Here is a 24,490-nt window from a genome sequence, read left to right on the forward strand (position 1 = left end):
TACATCATCTATGGGTTTGTAGATTCATTTGATCCGTCTGCACATCACAGAAACAACCTTTTCCTGAAGTAGTATTTCAGTAGTGCCAAGACACGAGGGATTGGTAAGGTTGTGTTTTATGAATCCTGCCACCCAAATACAAATACAAATTCAGATCCCTTCCTGCCGCCAAAGTACCTGTTCAAATCAAACTTCATCAAGTGCACATTTTCCCTACTGCCCATCAAATTCAAACTTACCCAAGAGATGTAGCACATCTGTGAGGGGACTGGCTGTTCATTTTCTGAATCTATTCCTGCTTTTATCAGCTCGCTGTGGTGGCCCAAATGGGTGCCATGTAGTACAATGGCACCTCAAATCTCAAGATGAGGAGCAAGTGGGGGAGGGGTAACTGGGACAGGGAAATAAAATAATAATAAAAAAAACCTTACCTGTTCCTGCCGCCACTGCCTCGCTCCTCTCCCGATGGTGTCCCACCAGTCACTGGGACACCAGCACAGGCTCTTCACGCAATCATGGCTCTACTCTCATGCTATACCTAGTAAGAGAGCAGCCCTAGGATTGGTGTGAGTGGCTTGGTCTGCCACTCAGACAGTGCACTTGAATCAGTTTGGCCGGCCTAAGACCGCCGGCCAAACTAACATGCTCACTTATGCACTCACTCCATGCCTTCTACCCCCTCATCCCAAGGACCAGCCCCGTCCTTCCGTGCACATGCAGGCTGAGCCAGAAGATTAAAAATAAAACGATTGTAAAATATCAGTTTATTTTTCAGCTGTTGGCTCTTAGCCAGTCGGGCGACACTTCTTTGGCACTGCGAAGGAGCCGCCCCTTATGTAGCACTGTTGATGCTGTTTTACCTTTATAGCTGCTGATACGTGGCCATTTTCAACTCTATTAATAGTAACTGATTGCATTCATGCAATTAACATTCGGAAATCGGTGTAATGCTTCAATACCGTCTGACAAGATCAATATAAACCAAGAAGGGGTCAAGGGACCACTTTAATGTCCAGCCAGCTTATTTGTCCCTGGGTGAAGATATTAAACATTTTAAACATTGACTCTGAGCTTTTAAACTTAAAAATGTTTTATTTTGGTTTGCTTCAGTGGTAATATCCACAACTGGCTTAGCTTGGTGGGCCTGGGGAACACACTAGCCTTTCACATCTGAATAGGTATGGAAAGGCATTTCTGCATTAATCATTAATATAGCCTTGTAGCCTGTTGCAGAGGCCTATACTGATTACTAAAGACCCTGACACTGAGCTATAAGCCTAAGCCACAGGCAATGGCCTATATCAGGGGGTGGGCCTTTAACAACTGATATAGCTGGTGCAGAAGGACAAGAAGGCTATTAGAACATTCCACTACTGAGGATAGAATGGTCTAATTTAAAATGATAAAAACAGAAGGACAAACATTGGAATGTTGGACAGAAGGCTTAGACAAGCCATTGTTAGCCATGAGCCACTTTCTTGTCCTCTGTGGAGCATCCTACAACTTAATGTTCTAATAAGGGTTACATTTGCATCTTGTGCTGCCTCATGACCAAGCCTAGATGTAGGATGATAATATACTATTAATACACTTGCTGAGTGTGAGGATAGGCTTTGACTCATTAGAGGTAAAGACTTGAGTGTTCAGAGACCCCTCCCCCTCTCAGTTAACAGCAAGGATAAAGGGCAACTAGACCAACACCACTAAATAGTGCCTTTTGTGCTTATGCCAAAGTCTAATTTCTGTCTTAACATGAAGGGAATGTTTATTTCAGTGTGCTCAAGGAAATTACAGGGAGGCATATTGCATGAATAATGTTCAATACATTGGTCTTATTTAAGTCATTGGTTACGTTGTAAAACACAGATCTACATAAATACCTCCACTTTCTACTGAAGAAGCCTCACAATTATCTTCTTTCTAGGCCTGGAGCATCACATACCACAGCTGGCTCACCTTTGTGCTACTGATATGGTCCTGCGCCCTTTGGATGATAAGGAATAGGAGGAAGTATGCTATGCTGAGCTCTCCATTCATGGTCATCTATGGAAATTTGCTGTTAACATTGCAGTATATCTGGAGCATCCACCTCAACAACAAAGAACTTCCAGAAGTCAATGGGTTTCTAGAAAGGAAAGATCCTGGAGAACTTGCATCAAAGGTATGTATAATATAAACCACGAAGAACCATGTAATTGAAAGCAGAACATAAATGGGGGCTTCTTTGAACCACATTTCTGTAGTTTTAAACCAGATTATGTGACTGTATTAAATATAGTCATCAAAGTAAATTACTTGTAAGGAAGCTCAGGCCATGAATAAAATACATCACCTTGTTTGAAACATGGCAGTCTGAAATTCTATTTGAACGTATAAAAATGGGTCTCTCTGTGGTAGCTTAAAAATAAGGCATCAGTTATTCTCCTTCCAGGAGTTAATGGTGTCCATATCTATAAACACATTCAGTCTCCTCTCTACTTTCAAAGAAGAATCTTGATGTTTCAATGCTTTTCAATAGCCATTACATTTCAATCCTATTTTTCTAGAATCCCAAACCTTGATGTCCCTTTAGGATAGCATCTTCTCATCCAAGCTAAAACTGACTTTATCTATAAATGCACACTCCTTTGTAAACTATGCAAGAAGTATGAACCTTCCCCTTTTGATGTTTGGCTCTCATTTCTGAATAGCTACTCTATGCTTTATGAATATTGTGGAGCTTATAATCAGTTTTAAAGATAGAAAGCTAGGTGTTGTTATCTATAAAGTGTAAAGCTTATGAATTAAAGCTTTTGACTCATATGGTTTCTATAGTATAGAAGTCAATTGTTGACAGAAGTCATTCTGAATCATTGCAAATGCATGAGCAGGGCATTCTGATCCATCTATTTCCATGTTTTCCTGATTTGATAGAACAACAAACTCTAATGAGGATCTATAATAGAGCATCCCCCAACATGTGTGTGTAAGAAGCTGCAAAATGCTCAACAAAGAAGTTTCAGAGTATCAATTAACTTCTTTGTGACTTTCGACCTCATCTAATGTTATTCTAATCAAATGTATTAGAAGACTTGCACCTTAGAACCTTTCCCATATTTTCAACCAGATCTGAACCTGAAAAAGTAAGAGGTTGATTATGTGATGACACCCATATTATGTGGTTGATTGTCCTGGCTTTGTAGGTTTGTGGTTTATCCAGTTTATCTAATTGTCCTGGATTTGTAGGTTTGTGATATATCGAGTATATCTGACTCTATTAAAGTGTCATTGAGGGCCATAAAGTATTAAGGAATACATTCACCTTACTGTGCAAAGATGTCATCTACAGAAAAAGAGCCTTTTAATGTATTAGTTAATATTTTGAGCGATCAGCATGCACTTCAAATATTTATAACTGTGTAATTTTTGGAGTTTTTGCTTAAAACAAAATTGGTCATTGATGCAGTTTGGCATACTTTTAAAATGTTATCATTTGTTTTCTTACCATTTTGGTCACCTTTGATCGAAACCATTTAAAAGACACTGTACCGAAATACAAAAGCGTGACAGAGTCAGCCATCTTTATCAGTGCCTTTTAAATAATTCAAAGAAGTGGTTTGAAGAATCTGCAAACAGAGATACATTTGCAGGGCTGAGTAGTTCACTAGGTGTGGAGAATAATTATTGAGACATTTATTTTTATCTTTTCAGATTGTTTTCACCATTACTTTCTGGCTCTTGCTCCGGCAACACCTCACAGAGCAGAAAGCATTGAAGATAAAAGAAGCAATGTTATCAGAGGTCAAAGTTGGCAGTGAGGAGAAAGGTATATTTTTTAGAAATTGGGTTAATTTGATAGCATAATATCATAACCATCCGCATGCCAATGGCACACGCCACATGTTATCTATCCTGACGTTTGTAATATTGAACTTCTTCAAATTGTTAATTTCAACATAATTGGTGATTAATGCATTATCACAAAGGTCTGCACGTTAGTGTTTCAGGAGTTACAATATTTCTAAAAAAGACAAAACATGTTCGCAGCACACTCTTGTTTTCTGGATATTGCTGATTGTCAGTCATGGTCCTTTAAACCCTTGGATGCTAGACAAGATGTTTGTGTCAATTCTCCTCCTGGGTGATTCAACCGAAAATATTTAGGGATATCACGAACATTTATATGGTTTAGTGAAACTAGTTAGAACAATTCTAGTCACAAAAAGGCATCCAGCCCATTTAGCATTACTTGTTACTGTGTGTGTGTGCCCACGTCTCTGTGTTTCTGTATGCATTTTTATATTGGAGTGAATACTGCACATAAATTATCAATGTAACACGTGCCTCCCTTTCAGTTGAAATGTCTGAGCTAGTAGTAAGGGGAGAGAATGATAGTGGCTAACAAGAGTAAACGTTCAACTGTTAAAGGTGAAAAAAGATACAAGTTACACTTTAAAACTAAAATGACATTGGTGTATTCATTGAACAGACAAAAATGTGTCGGCTGGGACTTTTACTTTAAAATTCAGTGAAGTACATGGTTTTGTATCTCTAAACTACTGGCAATACTGTCAAAACATTGGATATTATAAAGAGAATGCAGCAATTTACTTTAACATTGCTGATGTTCTTCAGACAGACAATAGTCTGATAAAGCATTGAAACAAATGATGTAAAGCAAAGCTTCTTGTGTAGATCATCTTCTCCTCATGGACTGAGCCAATAATAAAGTATTTGGATTAGTGTAGTACTGTCTGACTAGAAAGAGAAGGTAAATGCTAAATATTGATTTTCAGAGTCTACATTCAGTCCTGCCAGAGTATCTCCATCTTGGCTTCTAATTAAGTGTGACAGGCATTCTGAAATGGCTTTATATTGTAAAGGACCTGCAAACTGAATACCCTACTGAAAATATTAGTATTTAGTTTGAAGTTCACAGATCGGGCATCAATGCACTTTGAACGATCAATATTTACATTTAGTTAATTTTTGCTGACCTTTAATGGTTGTTAACTATGTATTTTTCACCCTAATGAAAATTTTTCTTATAAATCCTTGATCTTAAATGCTACTGGTGCACAATTCTAGAGGCACTAATTGACATATTTAATAACAAAGTATCATCTATTTAGCTTCTACAATTGCTATTTTTCCATCCATTCTTATCATTTATTCCAGATTTTGCCTTTCCGTCCTATTTTCCAATTTGTTCTTCAAATCACTCCTGTGACAAGCAGTCCAACCCACATAATATGTATACATGGCCTGGTGATAAAGGAAAATCCTCCTTGTTTGAAGGAAATACTAAATCTAAAGGCAGCATTTCCTCCATATAAGTGTAGTACTAATGAGGACATTTTCCCAGTGGATTCTCCTCCAGATTTAGCACTTCCTCAAGAAAGTGGAAAATGTTACCCTAATCACTCAGCTCTACAGCAGGCACAAAGTATGTCCCACTTTTGGTAATGACATCCTGTTTCCATTATAATACATTGTTACAGGTGCTGATTGATTCTACATTTGGGGAGCACTACAGTCGCTGTGCAAGATTTGCATAGTGATCAGAATTTCAAGTTTTGTGTTAAACTCCATTTCTACTGAATTTTCCCCTGACAGATTTCAGCTAGCCAAACCAGCTGAAATTTATTGTGGGAAAATGGTCAGAAACAGACAGTTTAGTGTTAATAATGATTCCACGTGTATGCCTCATTTCCAAATGAAAATTGCAGAATGTGAGGTATTTATTGTACCCAGTAATACCTCACATGATGTAATATTATTTACAGAATGAGGAAAATAATACCTCTATTAAAGTTAAATCATAATGAGGGTCCTATTTATTGATGGCTTACCCCAATATGACAGTTTCTCTTCAATGAATCTATTATTTGATTGTGCTTGCTCTTACAGAGGAGGAGTTACCAGCGTTAGAAGATGAAGAAGGAGAGGACAAGGACATCATGAAGGTCCTTGGGAACCTTGTGATGGCCATGTTCATCAAGTATTGGATTTATGTCTGTGGAGGCATGTTCTTCTTTGTCAGCTTTGAAGGTAGAATTGTCATGTACAAGATTATATACATGATGCTGTTCCTGTTCTGCGTGGCCCTGTATCAGGTACTGATGGAATTTATTTATTCTACAACATGAATACTGTTTTGCAAAATAAAGAAATGTAGATGGTGTGTTGCTGCACAGCAGGCAATATTTGTTACAGATCCTATGAGGCTGTTATATTTGTTCATTTGTCTTTGCATTGAATGTTTCTAAACTTTTATCCATGTCTGCACCTTATGCTTTTAGATCGTATTGTAACTGTTCCTAGATGGATGTCATAGGAAAATAGAATCTTATGAAGAGCAATAATTTGAAAATAAAATAGTGTGCTCTTCAACAGTTTATGACTGGATTTCTCTGAAGATATAACTAATCCAATGGTTACTCAGGTGCCCCACTCATGGTTTTCTGTAATTCCTGCTGCTCTTTATAGGCGACCACTGTCTTTTCCCACATCATACTGCTTAGCAAGTTGTCTGACGAAAATGAACTTGCTGGGTAATATCATTTTGTTTCAAAAGTAGTAGTTCCAGTGTTTTTGTTTCACTATTAGAAAATGTTATAACGAATGTCAGGAGTTAATAAACACACTTTTACCCTGTAAGACCTGTCAACTCTTGCTGTAGTTTCTCTTTTCATTTTGCTTCTAATCTCCTGTTTTGATCCTGTGATGATTTTCATTTTGCTGGCTTTAAAGCACTTTACCAGTGCTAAAGTGCAAGTGACATCTGTCCAAAATGTACTGATGATTGTTTTCTCCATGATTGGCATAATTGATTTACTAGTAAGTCCCTAATAAAGTTCACTATGTTTGCCCAGAGCCTGTAAATCAAATGCTACTAGTGGGCCTGCGGCACTCATTGTGCCACCCACATGAGGAGCCCTGTAAACAAGCCTCAGACCTGCCAATGCAGTGTCAGTAGGTGCAGTATTACACTGCCATTTTGACCTGGCAAGTGCACCTACTTGTCAGGCCCAAACCTTCTCTTTTGCTACATGTAGGTCACCCCTAAAGTAGGCCTAAGGCAACCCCATGGACAGGGTGCAATATATTTAAAAGGTAGGACACGTACTGGTGTATTTTACATGTCCTGGTAGTGAAATACTGCTAAATGTGGTGTTCACGATTGCAAGGCTTATCTCCCTGATAAGGTAATAAATGGTGTTAGAAATGGGGTCTTTCGTTGACAGTCAGGTTACCCCCTGTTCAAGCAAGGACCCTCACTCTAGTCAGGGTAAAAGAGAATCACCCTCAGATAACCTCTGCTTACCCCCCTGGTAGCTTGGCAGAGCAGTAGGCTTAACTTCAGAGTGCTAGGTGTAAAGCATTTGTACCAACACACACAGTAACTTAGTGAAAACACTACAAAATGACATAACACCAGTTTAGAAAAATAGGAAATATTTATCTAAAAAAAACGACAAAAATCCACTATACACAAGTCAAGTTATCAGTAAAAATGCAAAAAGAGTCTTTAAGTACTGTAGTTTTAAACACACACTAGCGCTGCTAGAGTGAAAATGTACCTGGTGCACGTCAAAAATAACCCTGCACAGGCGGGTGTGCATCAAAAATAACTCCGCACGGCGGTATATGAGTTGAAAATCCAGCCGCACGATGATCCGAAAATCCCGCAGCGCAGGTTGTGATCTCCCAGTCTCTGTCAGCGATGCTGCGCATCGTTTCTCCTGCTCCGTGCGTCGATTGTTCAGTCGTGTTTCCTGCGAGCATCGTTTCTCAGCTGCGGAGCCGGCGGCGTGTCGTTTTTTCAGCCGCAGATCGGACTCGCATCAATCTTTTCCCCACACTGTGCTCTGTGCGTGGATTTTCTTGTCTTTAGGATGCCAGCTTCTCCTGTCAGGGTCCCAGGAACTAGATGGGCACCATAGGGCAGAGTAGGATTCTCTCCAGAGACTCCAGGTGCTGGCAGAGAGAAGTCTTTGCTGTCCCTGAGACTTCAAACAACAGGAGGCAAGCTCTAGATCAAGCCCTTGGAGATTTCTTCTCAAGATGGAAGGCACACAAAGTCCAGTCTTTGCTCTCTTACTCTGGCAGAAGCAGCAACTGCAGGATAGCTCCACAAAGCACAGTCACAGGCAGGGCAGCTCTTCTTCCTCAGCTATTCAGCTCTTATCCAGGCAGAGGTCCCTCTTGGTTCCAGAAGTGTTTCTAAAGTCTGTGGTTTTGGGTGCCCTTTTTATACCCAATTTCTCCTTTGAAGTAGCCCTACTTCAAAGTAAAGTCTCTTTGGAATGTGAAATCCTGCCTTGCCCAGGCCAGGCCCCAGACACTCACCAGGGGGTTGGGGACTGCTTTGTGTGAGGGCAGGCACAGCCCTTTCAGGTGTGAGTGACCACTCCTCCCCTCCCTCCTAGCACAGATGGCTCATCAGGATATGCAGGCTACACCCCAGCTCCCTTTGTGTCACTGTCTAGTATGAGGTGCAACCAGCCCAACTGTCAAACTGACCCAGACAGGGAATCCACAAACAGGCAGAGTCACAGAAATGGTATAAGCAAGAAAATGCTCACTTTCTAAAAGTGGCATTTTCAAACACACAATCTTAAAATCAACTTTACTAAAAGATGTATTTTTAAATTGTGAGCTCAAAGACCCCAAACTCCACATGTCCATCCGCTCCCAAAGGGAATCTACACTTTAATCAGATTTAAAGGTAGCCCCCATGTTAACCTATGAGAGGGACAGGCCTTGCAACAGTGAAAAACGAATTTAGCAATATTTCACTGTCAGGACATATAAAACACATTACTATATGTCCTACCTTAACCATACACTGCACCCTTCCCTTGGGGCTACCTATGGCCTACCTTAGGGGTGTCTGACATGTAAAAAAAGGGGAGGTTTAGGCCTGGCAAGTGGGTACACTTGCCAAGTCGAATGTACAGTAAAGACTGCACACACAGACACTGCAGTGGCAGGTCTGAGACATGATTACAGAGCTACTTATGTGGGTGGCACAACCAGTGCTGCAGGCCCACTAGTAGCATTTGATTTACAGGCCCTGGGTACCTCTAGTGCACTGTACTAGGGACTTACTAATAAATCAAATATGCCAATCATGGATAAGCCAATTGCCAATACAATTTACACAGAAAGCATATGCACTTTATCACTGGTTAGCAGTGGTTAAGTGCTCAGAGTTAAAAAAACAACAGCAACAGGTCAGAAAAAATAGGAGGCAGGTGGCAAAAAGATTGGGGATGACCCTGCATAAGCAAAAAAGTCCAACAAATGGATTGCCTTGAAATATCTTTTAAGTGTATTTTCCCATTACTTTGACTTGAGTGTCAAGCCTTCTTGAAGTAGTGCTGATGAAATGTTCAAAAGTTGGAAGGCCAGTAAAATTAAATCAAGTCATACTTCAGAAGCACATGTATTGACGCTAGCTTTGGGGCAAAGAAAGGATTAAACTATAAAAGATTCATTGACTTCTTATAACAGAGCACAAATATGCAGGTCAGGTTTCAATGTTCCCTCTATTGCTCTGTGTTTAACCAGCCATGTATTGCATTCAAACATACACATTTACCTCTGGTATTTGTATCCACCTGTCTAAAGGGGATCTATGGATAAGTCTCCTTTTGGGATTTTTGATGAAGTGTAAATCAGTTATCTCTAGTTGTGAATCTCAGTATGTGCTCATGTTTAGATTATTTTATGTGTGTTATGTATAAACCAAAATTTCGAAAGGCAGATGAAAAAAATACAAATATTGAAGATGCACTTGAAGCACTAGCCAACATGAGTGCGAGTAAAGTTTTTTAACTTGCTTAATGAATAATTAATTTTCTGTGTGCAGTGTATGGTGACCATTCTCAGGCTGGGGAAAAAGCAACTTGTACAATTTTAAGAATTGTGAAATGGGTTTGGCCAACACATGTTACACACATGTGTTATTCCTTATTGGGCGTGATTATCCAAAAGTCTTGCCTTCCCTTACATTACCCTTATGTCATGATAGACTTGATGTAGGGATGGAGTGCATTAAAAAGAGGTCTATTCTCATCCATGCTTAATTTCATTCCATCCCATATTCTAATGTACAAACCTTTATGATCTTCTGTATAGTTCTTTACATGCTCGTAATTTTACTGTATGTGAAAATATACGCACTATATTCTACATGATAGAACTTTTAAGGCCTGTCCTATGGATTTTGGTCCATGCACAAATATGGTACCTGTACAAATATGGTATGAGAGTAGAATTCATGTTGATATCATCTGACCTTTGTACTTAGTGCACAGTGTTTGCAAACCTGTTCATGTTGGAAATGTTTGATGTGAGGGGCTGATGAGGGCAATATGGGGGCTAGTGCTACTTCTCTACTGCTCCCATTGTCCTCTCCTGACACAGGAAATGCCTCCGAAATCCCACCGAGTCCCCCTTTGTGGTGAGCCATGTATGTCTCTTCCCTGGAATGGAGTGCACAGCCTTTCCCACTCCCAGATCATATCATGAATCTCTTTGGCACCTCTTTCACATGTGACTAAGGGAGAGCTGCAGATTGTAGCCTGCTGAGGCTGCCAAAATTATTTCTTACTCCAGAATGACCCATCAACTGAAATCCCTGGTGCTGATATTTTCAGTCAGGCTGATTAGACTTTAACTTCACCTTCGGAAGTTATGCGAAGTCAGGATTCTCAGCTTGTAAATGCCAAGGTTAAAGATTCACATGGCTAGGTGGGTGTAATCACTCTTTGCCACTCTGTATCACAAAGTTAAAATGGGCACCTGTTCCTAAAGTCAATCAATCAATCAGTTAATGAGACAGGATTTATAAAATGCTGCTAATAACCCGATTGAGTATCCAGGTGCTTCCGTTCCTGGAATACTCAACAGCCAGGTTTTGAGGGCCCTGTGAGCTGATGGTCCAGTGCTGTGTGGGCAAGCTGTTGCAGGCTTTTGGTGCTCTGTAGGAGAAGGAGCACCCTCCACTTCGGCTTTGGTAAATGCGTGGAGTGTAGCAAGTGATAGGGAGGTGGAGCATAGTCTTCTCAATGGTTGGTGGATGCTCAGGCGATGCTCGATGAAGACCGGTCCTTGGTTCTGTAGAGCCTTGTGTGCATGGGTCAGTAGTTTGAATTGCCATCTCTTCTGTATGGGGAGCCAGTGGAGATGCCTGAGGTGGGGGTGTGATGTGGGTCCGTTCAGGGCGGTCGAGGATGAGTCTGGCTGTAGTGTTTTCTATGGTCCGGAGTCTCTTTAGGAGGTGTGCGGTAATTCCTTATGTTTTCTTAGTCCAGTCAGCTGTTGATTAGGGCATGGTGTGTCTCATGTGTGAGGGTAGCCACTTGAAGATCTTAAGTAACATGCGCAGGGTGAGGAAGCAGGCAGAGGACATATCGTTTATCTGTGATTTCATGGTGAGCTTGTTAATGATGATTCCGAGGTTCCTGGCATGGTCATCGGGTGTGGGTCCTAGGTTTGATGACAACCAGGAGTTGTTCCATGTGTTGTTGTTGTTGCCAAAGATCAGGACTGCTGTCTTGTCGATGTTCAGCTTCAGGCAATTGTTCTTATTCTATTCTGTTATGCTTGTCTTACGTATGTGGAAATTGGTCCTAGTGGTGGTGAAGTCATCAGTAAGTGAGAGAATGAGTTGGGTGCCATCTGCATAGAACAATATGTTGAGACCATGAGCTCTGACGATGTTGGCCAGTGGGGTCATATATGCGCTGGAAAGCATGGGGCACAGATATGAGCCCTAGGGGACACCCCAGATGGTATCCTTGAGTTCAGAGTTGAAAGGTGGTCCCTCTGTGTTCTGCCGGTCAGGAAAAAAAAAGTGATCCAACTGAGTGCATCCCCTTGAATGCCAATGTGGTGGAGTTTTTTGATCATGGTGTGGGGGAATACGGTGTTGAAGGCTGTTGAAAGGTCAAGGAGGATCAGGGCTGCTGCTTCTCCTCAGTCGAGGAGGATTGTCATCAGTGGCTGTAATGAGGGAGGTCTCAGTGCTATGGTTGCTGCGGAAGCACGATTGTGAGGTTTTGAGCAGCTGGTTCTGCTCCAGGTATGTTGTGAGTTGCCTGTTGATAGTCTTCTCCAGTGCCTTGTCTGGGAATGTAAGCCGGGAGATTGGACAGCAGTTTTTGAGTTCTCTGGGGCCGACAGTGCGTTTTTTGAGAAACAGTCTGACATTGGCATGTTTTCAGCCACTGGGGAAGTTTGCAGTGGAATCTGGGGTATGAGCAGGGTAGTGAGTTCCTGGCTGATCCTTTGGTTTCCGAAGTTGAAGATCTAATGTGGGCATGGTTCTGTGAGAGCTCTGAAGTTGATGGTTTTCATTATGAAAGTGCTGTCCTGAGAGGATCGGTGGTTCCAGGTGGTCAGTCAGTGTTGCGTTTCAGGTGCGTTGATGGTGGTTCTGTTGAGGAAGTCTGCAGGTGTAGGATGGCAATTGAAGCTTCTGTATATGGTCACAATCTTGTCATGGATTAAGTCAGTGAGGCTGTCACTCAGATCCTGCGAGCGTGGGTTTTCACTGGCAGCAGGGTTGGAGAATAACTTAATGATGTTGAAGAGTTCTTTGCCATTGTTGGCATTAGTATTGATGCGTGCAGCCAGGGCTGTCTTCTTTCTTGCAGGTGATGGTAGATGTTGAGGGAGGACTTGAAGGCTGCTCTGTCTAAGGTGTTTTTGCTGGCACGCGATTTCCTCTCCAGCTCTTTGCTGTTGTGCTTCGCTGATCTAAGTTCTTGGATGTACCAGCTGGACATTTTGGAGGATCTACTCTGTTGGTTGCTCTTGATGGGGGTGATTCTGTCAATACAGTTTGAGATCCAGAAATTGAAATTATTGATTACCTGTTCCAGGTTGGTGATGATTGCTGGTTAAGAGGTGACAAGGGTGTCTGTCTAGCTGGCCCTGAAATTTTCCTCCAACTGTGATGGGGTGTGCTCGCCATCTTGGGGATGGCAGTGCAGGTGCTGGAGATGCTGAAGTGGATGATGGAGTGATTGTTCCATGTGAGTTCTGTGATGTGGCTGTATTTGATGCGGTTGCTGGAGGTGAATATGCAGTCCAGCATGTGTCCTGAGGTGTGTGTGGGGTTGTGGACAGTCTGGGTCAGTCTGAGGCTGCTCATACTGTTGTGAAAGTAGGTGGTGTTGTTGTCTTAGCTTGGTCATCTACGTGGAAGTTGAGGACACTGAGGAAGATGCAGTCCTTGGAGACAAGGGCTAGAGGCACCATGAAGTCTGCGATGATGTTGCAGAAGCTGAAGCTCAGGCATGGGAGTCACTATGTGAGGGTGCCTCTGATGACTGTCTTGTCCATTTGAAGCTTAAAGTTGAGTGTTCCATGGGGGTGGTGGTGGTGCTGTCAGTGGTGGTGCACTGTATGGCCTCTTTGTCGATGGTGGCTATTCCTCCTCCCAGCATTTTGGTGCAGTGCTTGTGAGTGATTTTGTATCTGCCGGGGATCACTGTCCCGATGTCTTGGGTGGAGGTTGGTTTGAGCCAAGTCTTGTCAGGAAGACAATGTTGGTTTCGAGGGTGGTGATGAGGTCTCATAGTTCGGTGGGGTGCGTGCACACTAAGCATGTGTTGAGGAGTAGGCAGTGAAGTCAGTGGGTCCCTTCTGGTGTGGTGTGGCAAGAGGTCGGCATGGTGCTTTGTGGTCTGCTGGTGGGCATGTTGGTGAAATAGAGGGTGTATCTGGTGCAGGAGAACGATCCTACCATAGAGTGAGGTGCGGTGTGGCAGCAGTGTTCACTTGTGCATCCGGTGTTCAGGGCATAGAGGGTGGCGACGTCGTAACCGCGGCTAGACCGGGAACCAGGGGTCCTGTTGCTAGGCACAGTCCAGGCACAGACGGGCTCTGACAGCCTTGCCTTTGGCACATTGCCGCACTGCAGCCTCCATTAGGTTGGTCCTGGGAGAAGGAAGGAGGGAGGGCAGCTAGGGGGTTGTGGGCGGTCATTCGTGGGAGGCAGGAAAAACAGGAGGCCGACAGGAAAATGGGTGGCAGAGGAGCAGGAGAGGAAACGAACATGGAGAAAAGCAATCGAAAAACAGAGAAAAGCAGATTAACAAGGAGAAAAGCAATAGACAATGACAAAAAATCAGATATACATGTAGAAAATCAAGGAGAAAAGCAATAGACAACGAGGGAAAAGCAGATTAACAAAGTAGAAAAGCAGAAGAAAACAAGAGGAATACAAAATGAAAGAAAAGCAGATTGACAGGGAGTAAAATAAAAGAAATAGCAGATTAACAAGGAGAAAAGCAATGAAGAAACTGGAGGTAAAGCACACTTCCGAAGCAAGAGTCAGCACTTGTTGCACATGTTGCAGATCACCGATTTGTGCAGGTCGTCATTAGTCAAATTGGTTCAATCAAAGTAAGCAAATACTATAAGTGATTAGATAAATAAAAGTCCAGAACTTTAGACATGTTGGCATGACAACATGGTTAGGTTAAGCAAGTCTAAATGTAGCAAGAAAGCTATCAAAAGCGCCTGTAGATGCATTATACAAAGTGGCCCTGTGTGAAAAAGGTGTGTACGCTTGTTTGCACGCATGGGACACTGTAGTGTTATAGAAATGACCACAAATGCTAGTGCGATCCCGACTGTAATATTGATTGCATTAGCGCACATCTTGTGCCTGTGCAGTCACTAGAAGGCATTTCTCATTGGCACGGGGGTATTGCTTCTTGCAAATGAGGGAACCCTTTATCATTGTGCCTGTGTCGCATTACAGACATGTTCACAAGGGCAAATAAGTTATAAGGAGGTGCACTGATGGTGTGCCATCTCGAAGTGGAACAGTTAGTGTGTTCCCTGAAGGCACCCCTTGCGTGCAAGTAAATCCCCTACAGTCAGTCACTCCACCCACCGTTGGGGGAGAGATTCCTGCACCACTTTAACCGTGAGGTGGGTCTCTGCCTGAGGTGTTTTTCTCATGATCTTAGGCATGAAACTGTAAATGATGCATTTTTCGTCACAGAAATGAGTGGACAGAACATGTTGTTTGCAGTAGTTATCTCCCGTTTTGGAATCCCAGTTTAAGAGCAAAATTTACGCCCAAAGCAGGATTTCCAGCTGGATTAGAACGAGGACGTCTCTGTTTAAAAAGGGTATCATGCAATGTATGTATTGGTCGATGATACTGTATTGAGATACGTGACTGCTTTACTTTCATGGTTTCAGGTCCACTATGAATGGTGGAGACGAATTCTAAAATACTTTTGGATGTCTGTGGTTGTTTACACTATGCTGGTGCTTGTCTTCATCTACACATATCAATTCAAGTCATTTCCTCCACTTTGGATGAACATGACAGGGTTGGACAAGGATAAGTGAGTATTTGGGTCCGTGTTTTTCAGTTTATCTGATTGATAAGTTTAATATTTGTTTTTTGAAATACTGACATGTTATGGGTTCGGTCCAATCATACATTCAACCAGTTCAAAAGAATACGTATCTCTCCATTTTGCATTTTGTGGGGTCTTGTTTCAATTTCCAGGTATTTGAGTTGTTGTTATGTAACTGATAGTAGTGCACTGCACTGGAAGGCGATTGCTTCCTCGAGCAGTGTAATATTGGACTTTAATTACAAGGGAACAGGTTTGAATCAACCTTGCACTTCCGGGTATGCATTCAGCTGCGGTAAACTCGGCAGTCAATGAATAAAAGTCTGGATAGACCCTATTGTGCAGGCTCCTTTTTAGGTTGAAAAAAACATTCGGGAATGCCTCAATCTCCTCATAGGGAGATGGTGGAGGCAGGGGGCCTCTCTGTTATTAATAGTTTAAATTTACATAGGACACAGTAAACCTGATTTGCATCCAGATGAATACCAGTTGTAATTGGTCCATTCTTGATCTGGGAAGAATAAGAGACTGAACTGCCCAGGCAGGATTGAAATCTGTGACTATGAAGGTGCTCCAAAGCTGAACTTGCTCCTTGAATAGTTTCACTAGGGTTTATTCTGATTATGAAATATGCAAATGTGCCTTCATAGCTGTGATAATAGAGATTTTAATCACTTCACGTTGTTATTTCTTTTTTTCAGACTGGCAGATCTCGGTCTTGAAACCTTTACAGTGGCTGATCTCTTCACACGTATCTTTATCCCAACCTCCTTCCTTCTGGTGTGCATTTTACACCTTCATTATTTTCACGACCGCTTCCTCCAGCTCACAGATCTAAAGTCTGTAACCAGCAAACAGGACAGCACCATTTACAGGTAATAGGAAACTAAAAGTTGCTCTTCAGTTATTAACACAAATTCTCTCCTCGAATATACTGATGTATCAATCTTTTAAAGGAAACTGAAGAAGGACTGGGTGAGTATCACATGTGTTGAAAGTTCACTCCTGTTTCTTCTAATGACTGTTTGCGTGGGACTGTTTCTTGGGTACAAAGGCAGCTCTTACATATCACTTTCTACTCCAAGACATCAGGTGTTTGTTTGAGCTCGATTTCAATGGCAGTTATTAGATACCGCGATCTACTGCCATTCTGGGGTGGGCTGATTTCTGTTGTAAATAGAGTGCTGATGCAAATGGTCCATGAATGACAAGAATGACCAAGCTTTTTCGGGAGTGATTGCATCTTACTCATGTTCTGTTTGTGACATATTCTTGAATTTTCAAGAGTAGGAAACATCTATTTGTTCGAAAAAAACATTTTGGTTGGTCCAAGAGATTTTGGACAATTTAAAGCATGTCTTTTAATAGCGTATTTACTGTGTAGGCAGAAACCATCAACATCTTCTATTGTCATGTTACATGTGAACAAGCATGAGTATGGAAATGAAATTCCAAATTAATAATGGTAATAAGTCATGACATGATTTGCACTGTGTTTCCTTTAGCAACAAGTAAAACGTGGTTTCTTTTCATTTACATATAACATGATGTCCAGCTGGATTTGATCCCTCTAATTATTATTTGAGCCTCCCTTCTTAGTCTTATGTCCATTAGTCAGTTTTTAGTGAAAGGATATGGCTGCAGCAGACCACATTTTTGGAGCCCAAGAAAGCTACCTTAAGCAGATATGTACTGGTTTCAAGTAATGTATCAAACATAACAACAGTGCAAGATAATGTTAGAGAAACGGTACTGTGGCAGCTCCTGGATAATAGTGATCTAAACTGCGTGTGTGTGTGTGCTTGTGAAAATTGTGCATTTGGTAGAGACTCTAACCAGCTTGATCTTTCCCATTTGTGGCAAATCAGTAAGTGAAAATATAATATGAAAAAGTATTATTTAAGGTATGAGAAGCTCGATCAGAGGAAACTCTACCTGTTTCCCATCAAAGGGTCAAGGCGCGACTTCAGATATCGGTCTTTATTGCTACTGCAGTTCCGCAGTCAGTGCTTTCTATTTAACTTATCAATGGTTCCATTTTTGCAAAGCTGCCGTTTGTTTTGTAGATAAAAGTCAATATTTTGTGATCTGTGGATCACACCACGTAGGCCAATTTGATTGAAACGGTAATCCAAAGAAGTTAATACATTAGGAGCAAAAAGTGGTTCTATTAGGTGGAACTGTCAATGAAAATTATATATGTTGCATCAGTAATTTATGGTGATATTGTTTCTTATCCCACATCAGTATTCTGTGTTTTTTTCTGCCACAATTCTGTTTGTGGAACCAGATTGTGAGTAGCAGTCAGGTTAAGCTGTAGATGCTTACTGTGACTACATCATTCATGTACTCTGAATGCCCACTTTATCACATTTAACATTGTCATTGAGACATATGCTTCAGACAGGTGATAATTTGAGTGCTGTGACATCTGCATGAAATCACCTATCATTCAGTACTGCATTATCAGAGAACTTGAGGCATAAGGACTTAGCATTGCTTCCACCAGTTTTGTCACCCATATCTGTCACAAACCACGTTTGCATGAGAAAGACATATGAATACCGCGGACAGTGGAAATCTTATATGAGTTTATTCCATGCACTGCTATGTGTCCATCATCATAATGCAGCATGGTTGCCAGCCATCTTACACTCAAGACATGATCATGGGGAGTCAGTGTACGACTGCATACATACTCATTCCCTTATTTCATTTTGTGATAAGGCTTAAACTTGTCCACATTTCACATTAAGGTTTTTAGAAGGCTAATTTGATAGGCAGTCAGCTGGTATCTCAGCTTCCTGTTTTTTTCAGTTGTAAGCACACAGAAATGCCAGGCAAATTATAGTTCCTGCAGTTATAAGTGCAAATGTACCTTGTGCTTTTTCACTTCAAATATTTGAACCTATTTATTTCAATAGAAATTAAGTTGTTTCCCTGGCCTTTCACAGACACCAAATGATTCACAAAACTCTAAAACAATGCAAATCAGTTTTTCATTTCTACACTACAACTGGCTATTGTATGGAAGAGTTACCTGCAAACAGAAGGTATAATTCAGGCCTACCACTGTGGGCAGCATAAGTGAGGAACCTGAAATCATCATTTTGGAAAGTCAGTTACATTAGGAGCTGTCTCCTATGCATACGTCAAGGAAACATGGTGCACAGGGCTCGCCAGATAATGCATTGTCACAGTACTGGGTTACATACCTTGGTATATCCTGTAGAGGCTCATTAGCACAGCTCCTCCAAGTATCTCCAGTGACCAGCTTCCAATTCACAAAAGATCATGAAACATTGGTCATTGGCTTGTGATGGAACAAAGGCGCAGGATCTAAGGGTATCTGGTCACAGAACAACTTATTTCTGCTCTTTTGAGCTCCCATTTACTGCATTGTTTCTAATGCTAAGTGACCCCCTTGCCTTAAGAACACTTTTTGTTTTACCCCACATCTGCCTCCACTACTTTCCTCATGAGGCCCATAAGCTTCTATCCATACAAGTAGCCATAATTATTTCTCTTGTCCCCTTTACTAACTAACCAATTCTCTTTTTAAGAGTTTGGCCCTCTCCTTCTTCAGTCTGGTGTATTTTACCTACACCTGGAATTGGTTCAAACTATAATTACATCTTGCTCAGACCAAACTTCGGATAGACTGTTGACAATGCCCTGGATGCTCACAAGAATGATTGAAACATGCACTATGTACTCCTACTGGTGAAAATATTTAATATGGATCTAAAGAAAGGTGGCCAAATGCTTGCAGAACTTGTGGGAAGTATACAACCAAACATACAACTTACCTCAAATTACACTATTTTGTTATGAAATTAAGAAACACAATTTTAAGATTTTTAGTAAAAAGTCTATGAATGTCCATCTGATCTGACGTATCTAATACATGGATCAACACTCGTTAAATGCAATGTACTCTGCGAAATTCAACAACCAATACTACATATACTGCTAAACCAGATGAACCATGTGTCACTAAATGATGCTTCATTGGGGGAAATATGTTTCTATATTTACCACAGAACAGGCAAGAAAAATAAATATACATTTGAAATACGAATAGACGACTTCATTATTTAACACTGTGCTATGTTACCCTCCTTACCATTCTCCCACTGGCTGTCAATTGACTAGTATGTTTTGCACCTTTGTGTATGCACTGGTACCTGTGAGTCGTAAACCATGAGTTGAAAGTCTATAGTTTGTACAGTAGCTATTCCTAGGAAAGATCTGCTGATAAACCTATTGATACTCACAGCGCCTGTCACCTGTACCAAATGTAAAGGACTACTAAATATAGATTGAAAGATCCAAAGCATAGTGCACAGCAACATATATTTGCCCAGATACTTGAGCTTTCTAATCTCACTGACAATCACTAACCATTGAATACTCAACCATCTTTGACCCTTCTCATGTACCGGCTGCAGGCTGTCTCTTGTGTTTGTGCTTCCTGGCTTTTACTCATTGTATTGGTGTACTTGCCTTCTAGGCTGGATAGATCATTGTGACTATGTGTGTGCTTCTAGATGTTGTGACATTCATTTCTACTTAACACTTTCCTTTTTTTCTCTCTCTTTAACACATTTTCCATTGCATGTGTTCTTGTGCTTTCATCTCTCATCTCGTAGCCATGCCAAAGTCAATGGTCGTGTTTATCTAATAATAAATAGGTGGGTATTTAACCTTTCTATTTTTTAAATTATGCTTTCTTTGTGCACACCTTACCCAACAGAAACTTCTACATTTTGCTAAAACAAGCATTAAAATGGGCATGTCAATTTTATTTTGGAGACAGTTAATGGTTTTAAATTCAACACAATGTTTCAAATTCTAACATGTTTGTGACCCTTCAAATATTTTTAATTCACTCATCACATGGGACTCCAAGCCAAGTTTAATGCCACCTACAAGGTTAGGCAAGTATCACATAAAAAAATGTTCACTGAAGTAATGGGTGTCTGAGTTCTCATGTTAGCAGATTGACCCGCAATATTTTCAATGTGCAGCTTCAAAGTAACTATAGTCTATATTTAGTCTGCATCAAATGTTAACAAACTGTTCAATACACAAAGTTAAACTTGGACTGAATTTAAGAGGTAGGGATGGTCAGTTCCTATTGTCGGGTAACTGTAGGGTATTTTTATGTTTTTAGTACACTTGTATTTACATCAGACACTTTAATGCCTTCACAGTGCCAATGACTACTTCAGAGTCCTAACACACCAATTGTGGCACAAGAACCTTAAGAAAGTTGAGCACTCTGGCTTCATTCAACTAAATCCTATGTGGAAATGATAATAGAATGTCAAAATATGGTTACACCACATATTTGTGATACTGATCAGCCTTATACTACAATAATAAAGAATTTCGACACATTTTTCTGATATTCGGTATGACATAACATTTCAAAGGTGAGTTACCAAATTAGCTGCCATGTTCTCTGCTCTCTCCTCTGCCTTTCTGCACTGTGGGATGGGCTCCATAAGTGAAACAGAATGAACAGTGTTACCCATTCAGACGGCAGAGGTTAAGTAGGTATCAGGCTCCGTTCATTATCAGTAACACTTTGAATGTAATTCAAAAGGAGGTGAGCAACCAAATGCTGTAAGCTTATTGGACAGTAGGCTGAGCCACACACCTTTCACCATCACATTTTGAGAAGTTAATTATGAGTCAGAGTCCCATGGATCCCTCAACAAGCACAATGACAATAATATTTCCATGAAGTATGATTTGTGATCAGGTCATTACAAAATATTGGTTTCATATAGAAGAAAGAGCCCTAAACAGGATGTCTTAATCCTAGTGAAACATAGCAAGGGAATCCTCACAATTATGCTTTGACCATTTGCTTCCTTCAGATCCTGTGCCTCAACACATCAGATTAAAAAGCGCACATGTGAGATTATAGTTTCAATATAAATATGTTGATGACAAAACTTTAAGAAGTATGTCCCAACCCATTAAATACCCGTTTCAATATCATCTGTCCACTGCAAGTGAGCAATCAACCCCGCTATCTGGGTTGAGAGAAGTTGAATCGATAACATGCATGTACCTTGCCTTTCTTGAGGCTTTTCATCCAATTTCTTTAATGTTTGTATTAGACTATGGATTGCTTCAGGAAAGGATAATATTTTAGTCATACATCTTAGTACTACATTCCATGCAAATGTTAAGGGCTGGTGCAGTTAATCTTAGTAGAAGCAACTTTGGTTTTAGTAGGCATCATGAACAATGGTTTGTAGGGTCAGAGAGCCGCATGTTGTATGATGTGCTAACTCAGTCCTTGTTATTAATCTAAAACGATTATTCAGACACTAGCGGCCTGATTCACAAAGGGAAAGTTACACTTTTCTGTAAGTTTCCTTTTTTGTATTCACAAACTACGAGTTTATTTTTTGCTAATATTAATTTTTCCAACTATGGCTACTGTGCACTTGAGACGGAGAGCTCAGCACATAAAAGATTGGACAGGTGTAACTTCCTTTGTGTGGAGTCTCCGCCATAAGTGCAGAGACTCTGCAGTGGTGAAATTACCATTAGTAAAATTAAACTCGTAGTTTGTGAATAAAAAAAAAAAATAGTAAACTTACACAAAAGTGTAAGTTTACCTCTGTGGATCAAGCCCTAAGTATTTTGAAGTGTCATTATCTCAATGGTTTCCCGTGCAGAGGTCTAAAAAAAAGAACTATATTTCATATGTGTGCTGTCAGCTATATTGCCCGTGCCCCCACATTCGACTATGTTAAATTGAAGGCTCTACCTGTGTTGAGCTGACCCTAATGACCTTGCATTTGCTGTTGCTGTTAGCCTACAGCATGGACCCTTGTCAGCATGGTTTCAGGCTATGTAACGGAACTCCCTCCTACAATAGAGATATTTCATTGGATGTTCATCTTTGTGTGACATTCTCCATGTCCAGTGTTGAACAGTAACTGGCCAATAGTAAGTTTTCAATCACAATAATAGATTTCTTAATTGCAGTCTTTGGCCTTTTATTCTCCACTTTGTCTCTTCAGTTCTACGATGTTTAAGAAACAAAACATATCTTAAAATGGCTCCAACATAGAGCATTGTGCTTAGTGATAAAAAAATATATATAATGTAAAAATATAATTTACTATAAATCATATATTTTCTTAGTAAGGGTATAATCAGTTTTGGCAACTAATTGCTGTCTTCCCACAAACAAAGACAAAAGATATATAATTCTCATATCGAGGCATCTTGGCTCATTTAGTTAATATGAAATATATCAGGAAATATCTAAAACATAGATTCAGAGCGAGTTACTTAATGCTTGTGATAATCAGTGCTGCTACCCTTAAGATTTTAGAACATTTCGAGGCACAATTTTAAGTGATGGTCATACCAGTGTGTCTGAAAGTAGACAGAAAGCAGTAACATATTTAGTGATAAAAGCTACCATTCATGACCGCAGCTGCACGGTTGACATCTGTGCCTTAAATGTTTACACAGACGAAACAAATCAAACAAATTTTAAAACATCACCTACTAAAGTCCTGAATCCAATTTCAGTGTCTTTCGGGCTGTCATCTAATAATATGTAGATTCTTCGATTGTTTTAATTATTTACAAATGTTCAAATTTACAGGAAGGAGATTAAAACATACGATTAAATGCTCAAATGTTTGGCCCAAATAGATACTATTTGACCAAAATCAAAGATATCTTTGGTTTGTCAAATATAAACCAATGACACTCAACATCAATTGAATTGCATTAGTTACATGTGCTAGTAATGGAACAATTGTGTAACGAGCACAACAACCAAATGCCAGAATTGCCTTTAACCTATGTGCCCTTGACAGAGGGTCTTGATGTTATTATTCTAGTCCAAATGTTGCTCGGCATTGGGCATGATCACACTCGGTTATTTCCAGTCTGTTAGATTCATATGTCAATTTTGTAAAGGCATAGCATAACCTGAAGAAGCCCACAACTCCTGCAGTACCTGGGGCTATTCTACGACTGAAGGCTATTAAGCCGTATTTCACTTTTACTCATTCACGAACCCTCTTGCCAACTCAGGTGGTTTTGCCACACTGATAGTATTTTTTCATTGCGCCACACACTGTATTTTCCCTGACATGACAAACCAGCTGATCCTTTTGGGTGACACGAAAGAAGTTTAAATTGTCAAAATAGGCAAATATGAAGCTATCATGTGATGTTTACACAAAAAAAGGATAAGTGACCGAGTTTAGCGAAGAATTGAATTGAGCAAAAACATGGTGGTAACTTTGTGAGACAAGAGCAGGCATATCTGCTGCCTATCCTTGTCCAGGGTAAGGGTTTCTAGAGATTAGCAGAGTACATTCTAATGAAAACATTCATCCATGGAAGCCACGGGTGTGTAAAGAAGCAGGCTGACAACAAAAATAGTACCTTGCAAGTACAAATTAATCTTAACCTAATTTTGTAAATCATGTAGAAAATGAAAGGAAATATATAATATTTAGGATAATAATGTAGATATTCTCACTGTTGCATTTGTGCTGTTTTGAAACTTTTGAGCAGTGCGGTCGGACGAATTAAAGTCATTGTTAGTCAAAAAACAATGAAAATGTGCACTGAGTCATATGACAGAAGTCAGCGTACAACAGAAATTTAATGTTACTATTTATACCATATTTATATGAGCTTGATCTCTTAGGATAGACATCTTTCGTGTACAAGGGAACACATCCTTACAACTGAACTGGACATGCCACATTGAACCTTGCTTTTACGTCCATCATATGTATAGTTAGGAATTCTTAAATGGTCCTTAGGTATAACATAAGAAAGTCACAACTGTTCATATGTGTACACAGCATGACTGCTTGCACCTAAGCTGTGCCATCTTCTTTTCTGCCAGTGTTCTTCAATTTCTCCTTACTCTGATCCCATAGCTTTGCTTTTTGCCACTGTTAGTTGTTAATTCTGCAATGACATGCTCTAAGCATCTGTGCCCAGAATTCGTGCCACAGATGCTGTTACAGGCATTCATTGAAAACTGTTGTGTAGCATGATGTGTTTAGTTGTGTAACACTCTTTTGTGATTCGTCTCTCTTCTCACT

The 24,490-nt window shown here is 40.4% G+C and overlaps 1 protein-coding gene across 3 annotated transcripts in view; it reads left to right on the plus strand.

Moving 5' to 3' along the window:
- Positions 1-24,490, plus strand: part of PIEZO2 (piezo type mechanosensitive ion channel component 2) — a 1,085,167-nt gene that overhangs the window by 799,817 nt on the left and 260,860 nt on the right. For all 3 annotated transcript variants that reach the window (XM_069216450.1, XM_069216468.1, XM_069216460.1), the window contains 5 exons: positions 1,925-2,161; positions 3,691-3,805; positions 5,890-6,095; positions 15,214-15,362; positions 16,079-16,252. In XM_069216450.1, coding sequence (XP_069072551.1) covers positions 1,925-2,161; positions 3,691-3,805; positions 5,890-6,095; positions 15,214-15,362; positions 16,079-16,252 — 881 coding nt within the window. The remainder of the gene's footprint in view (positions 1-1,924; positions 2,162-3,690; positions 3,806-5,889; positions 6,096-15,213; positions 15,363-16,078; positions 16,253-24,490) is intronic.

This window comes from Pleurodeles waltl, chromosome 2_1 (genome assembly GCF_031143425.1).
Source record: "Pleurodeles waltl isolate 20211129_DDA chromosome 2_1, aPleWal1.hap1.20221129, whole genome shotgun sequence".
Classification (NCBI taxonomy): domain Eukaryota; kingdom Metazoa; phylum Chordata; class Amphibia; order Caudata; family Salamandridae; genus Pleurodeles; species Pleurodeles waltl.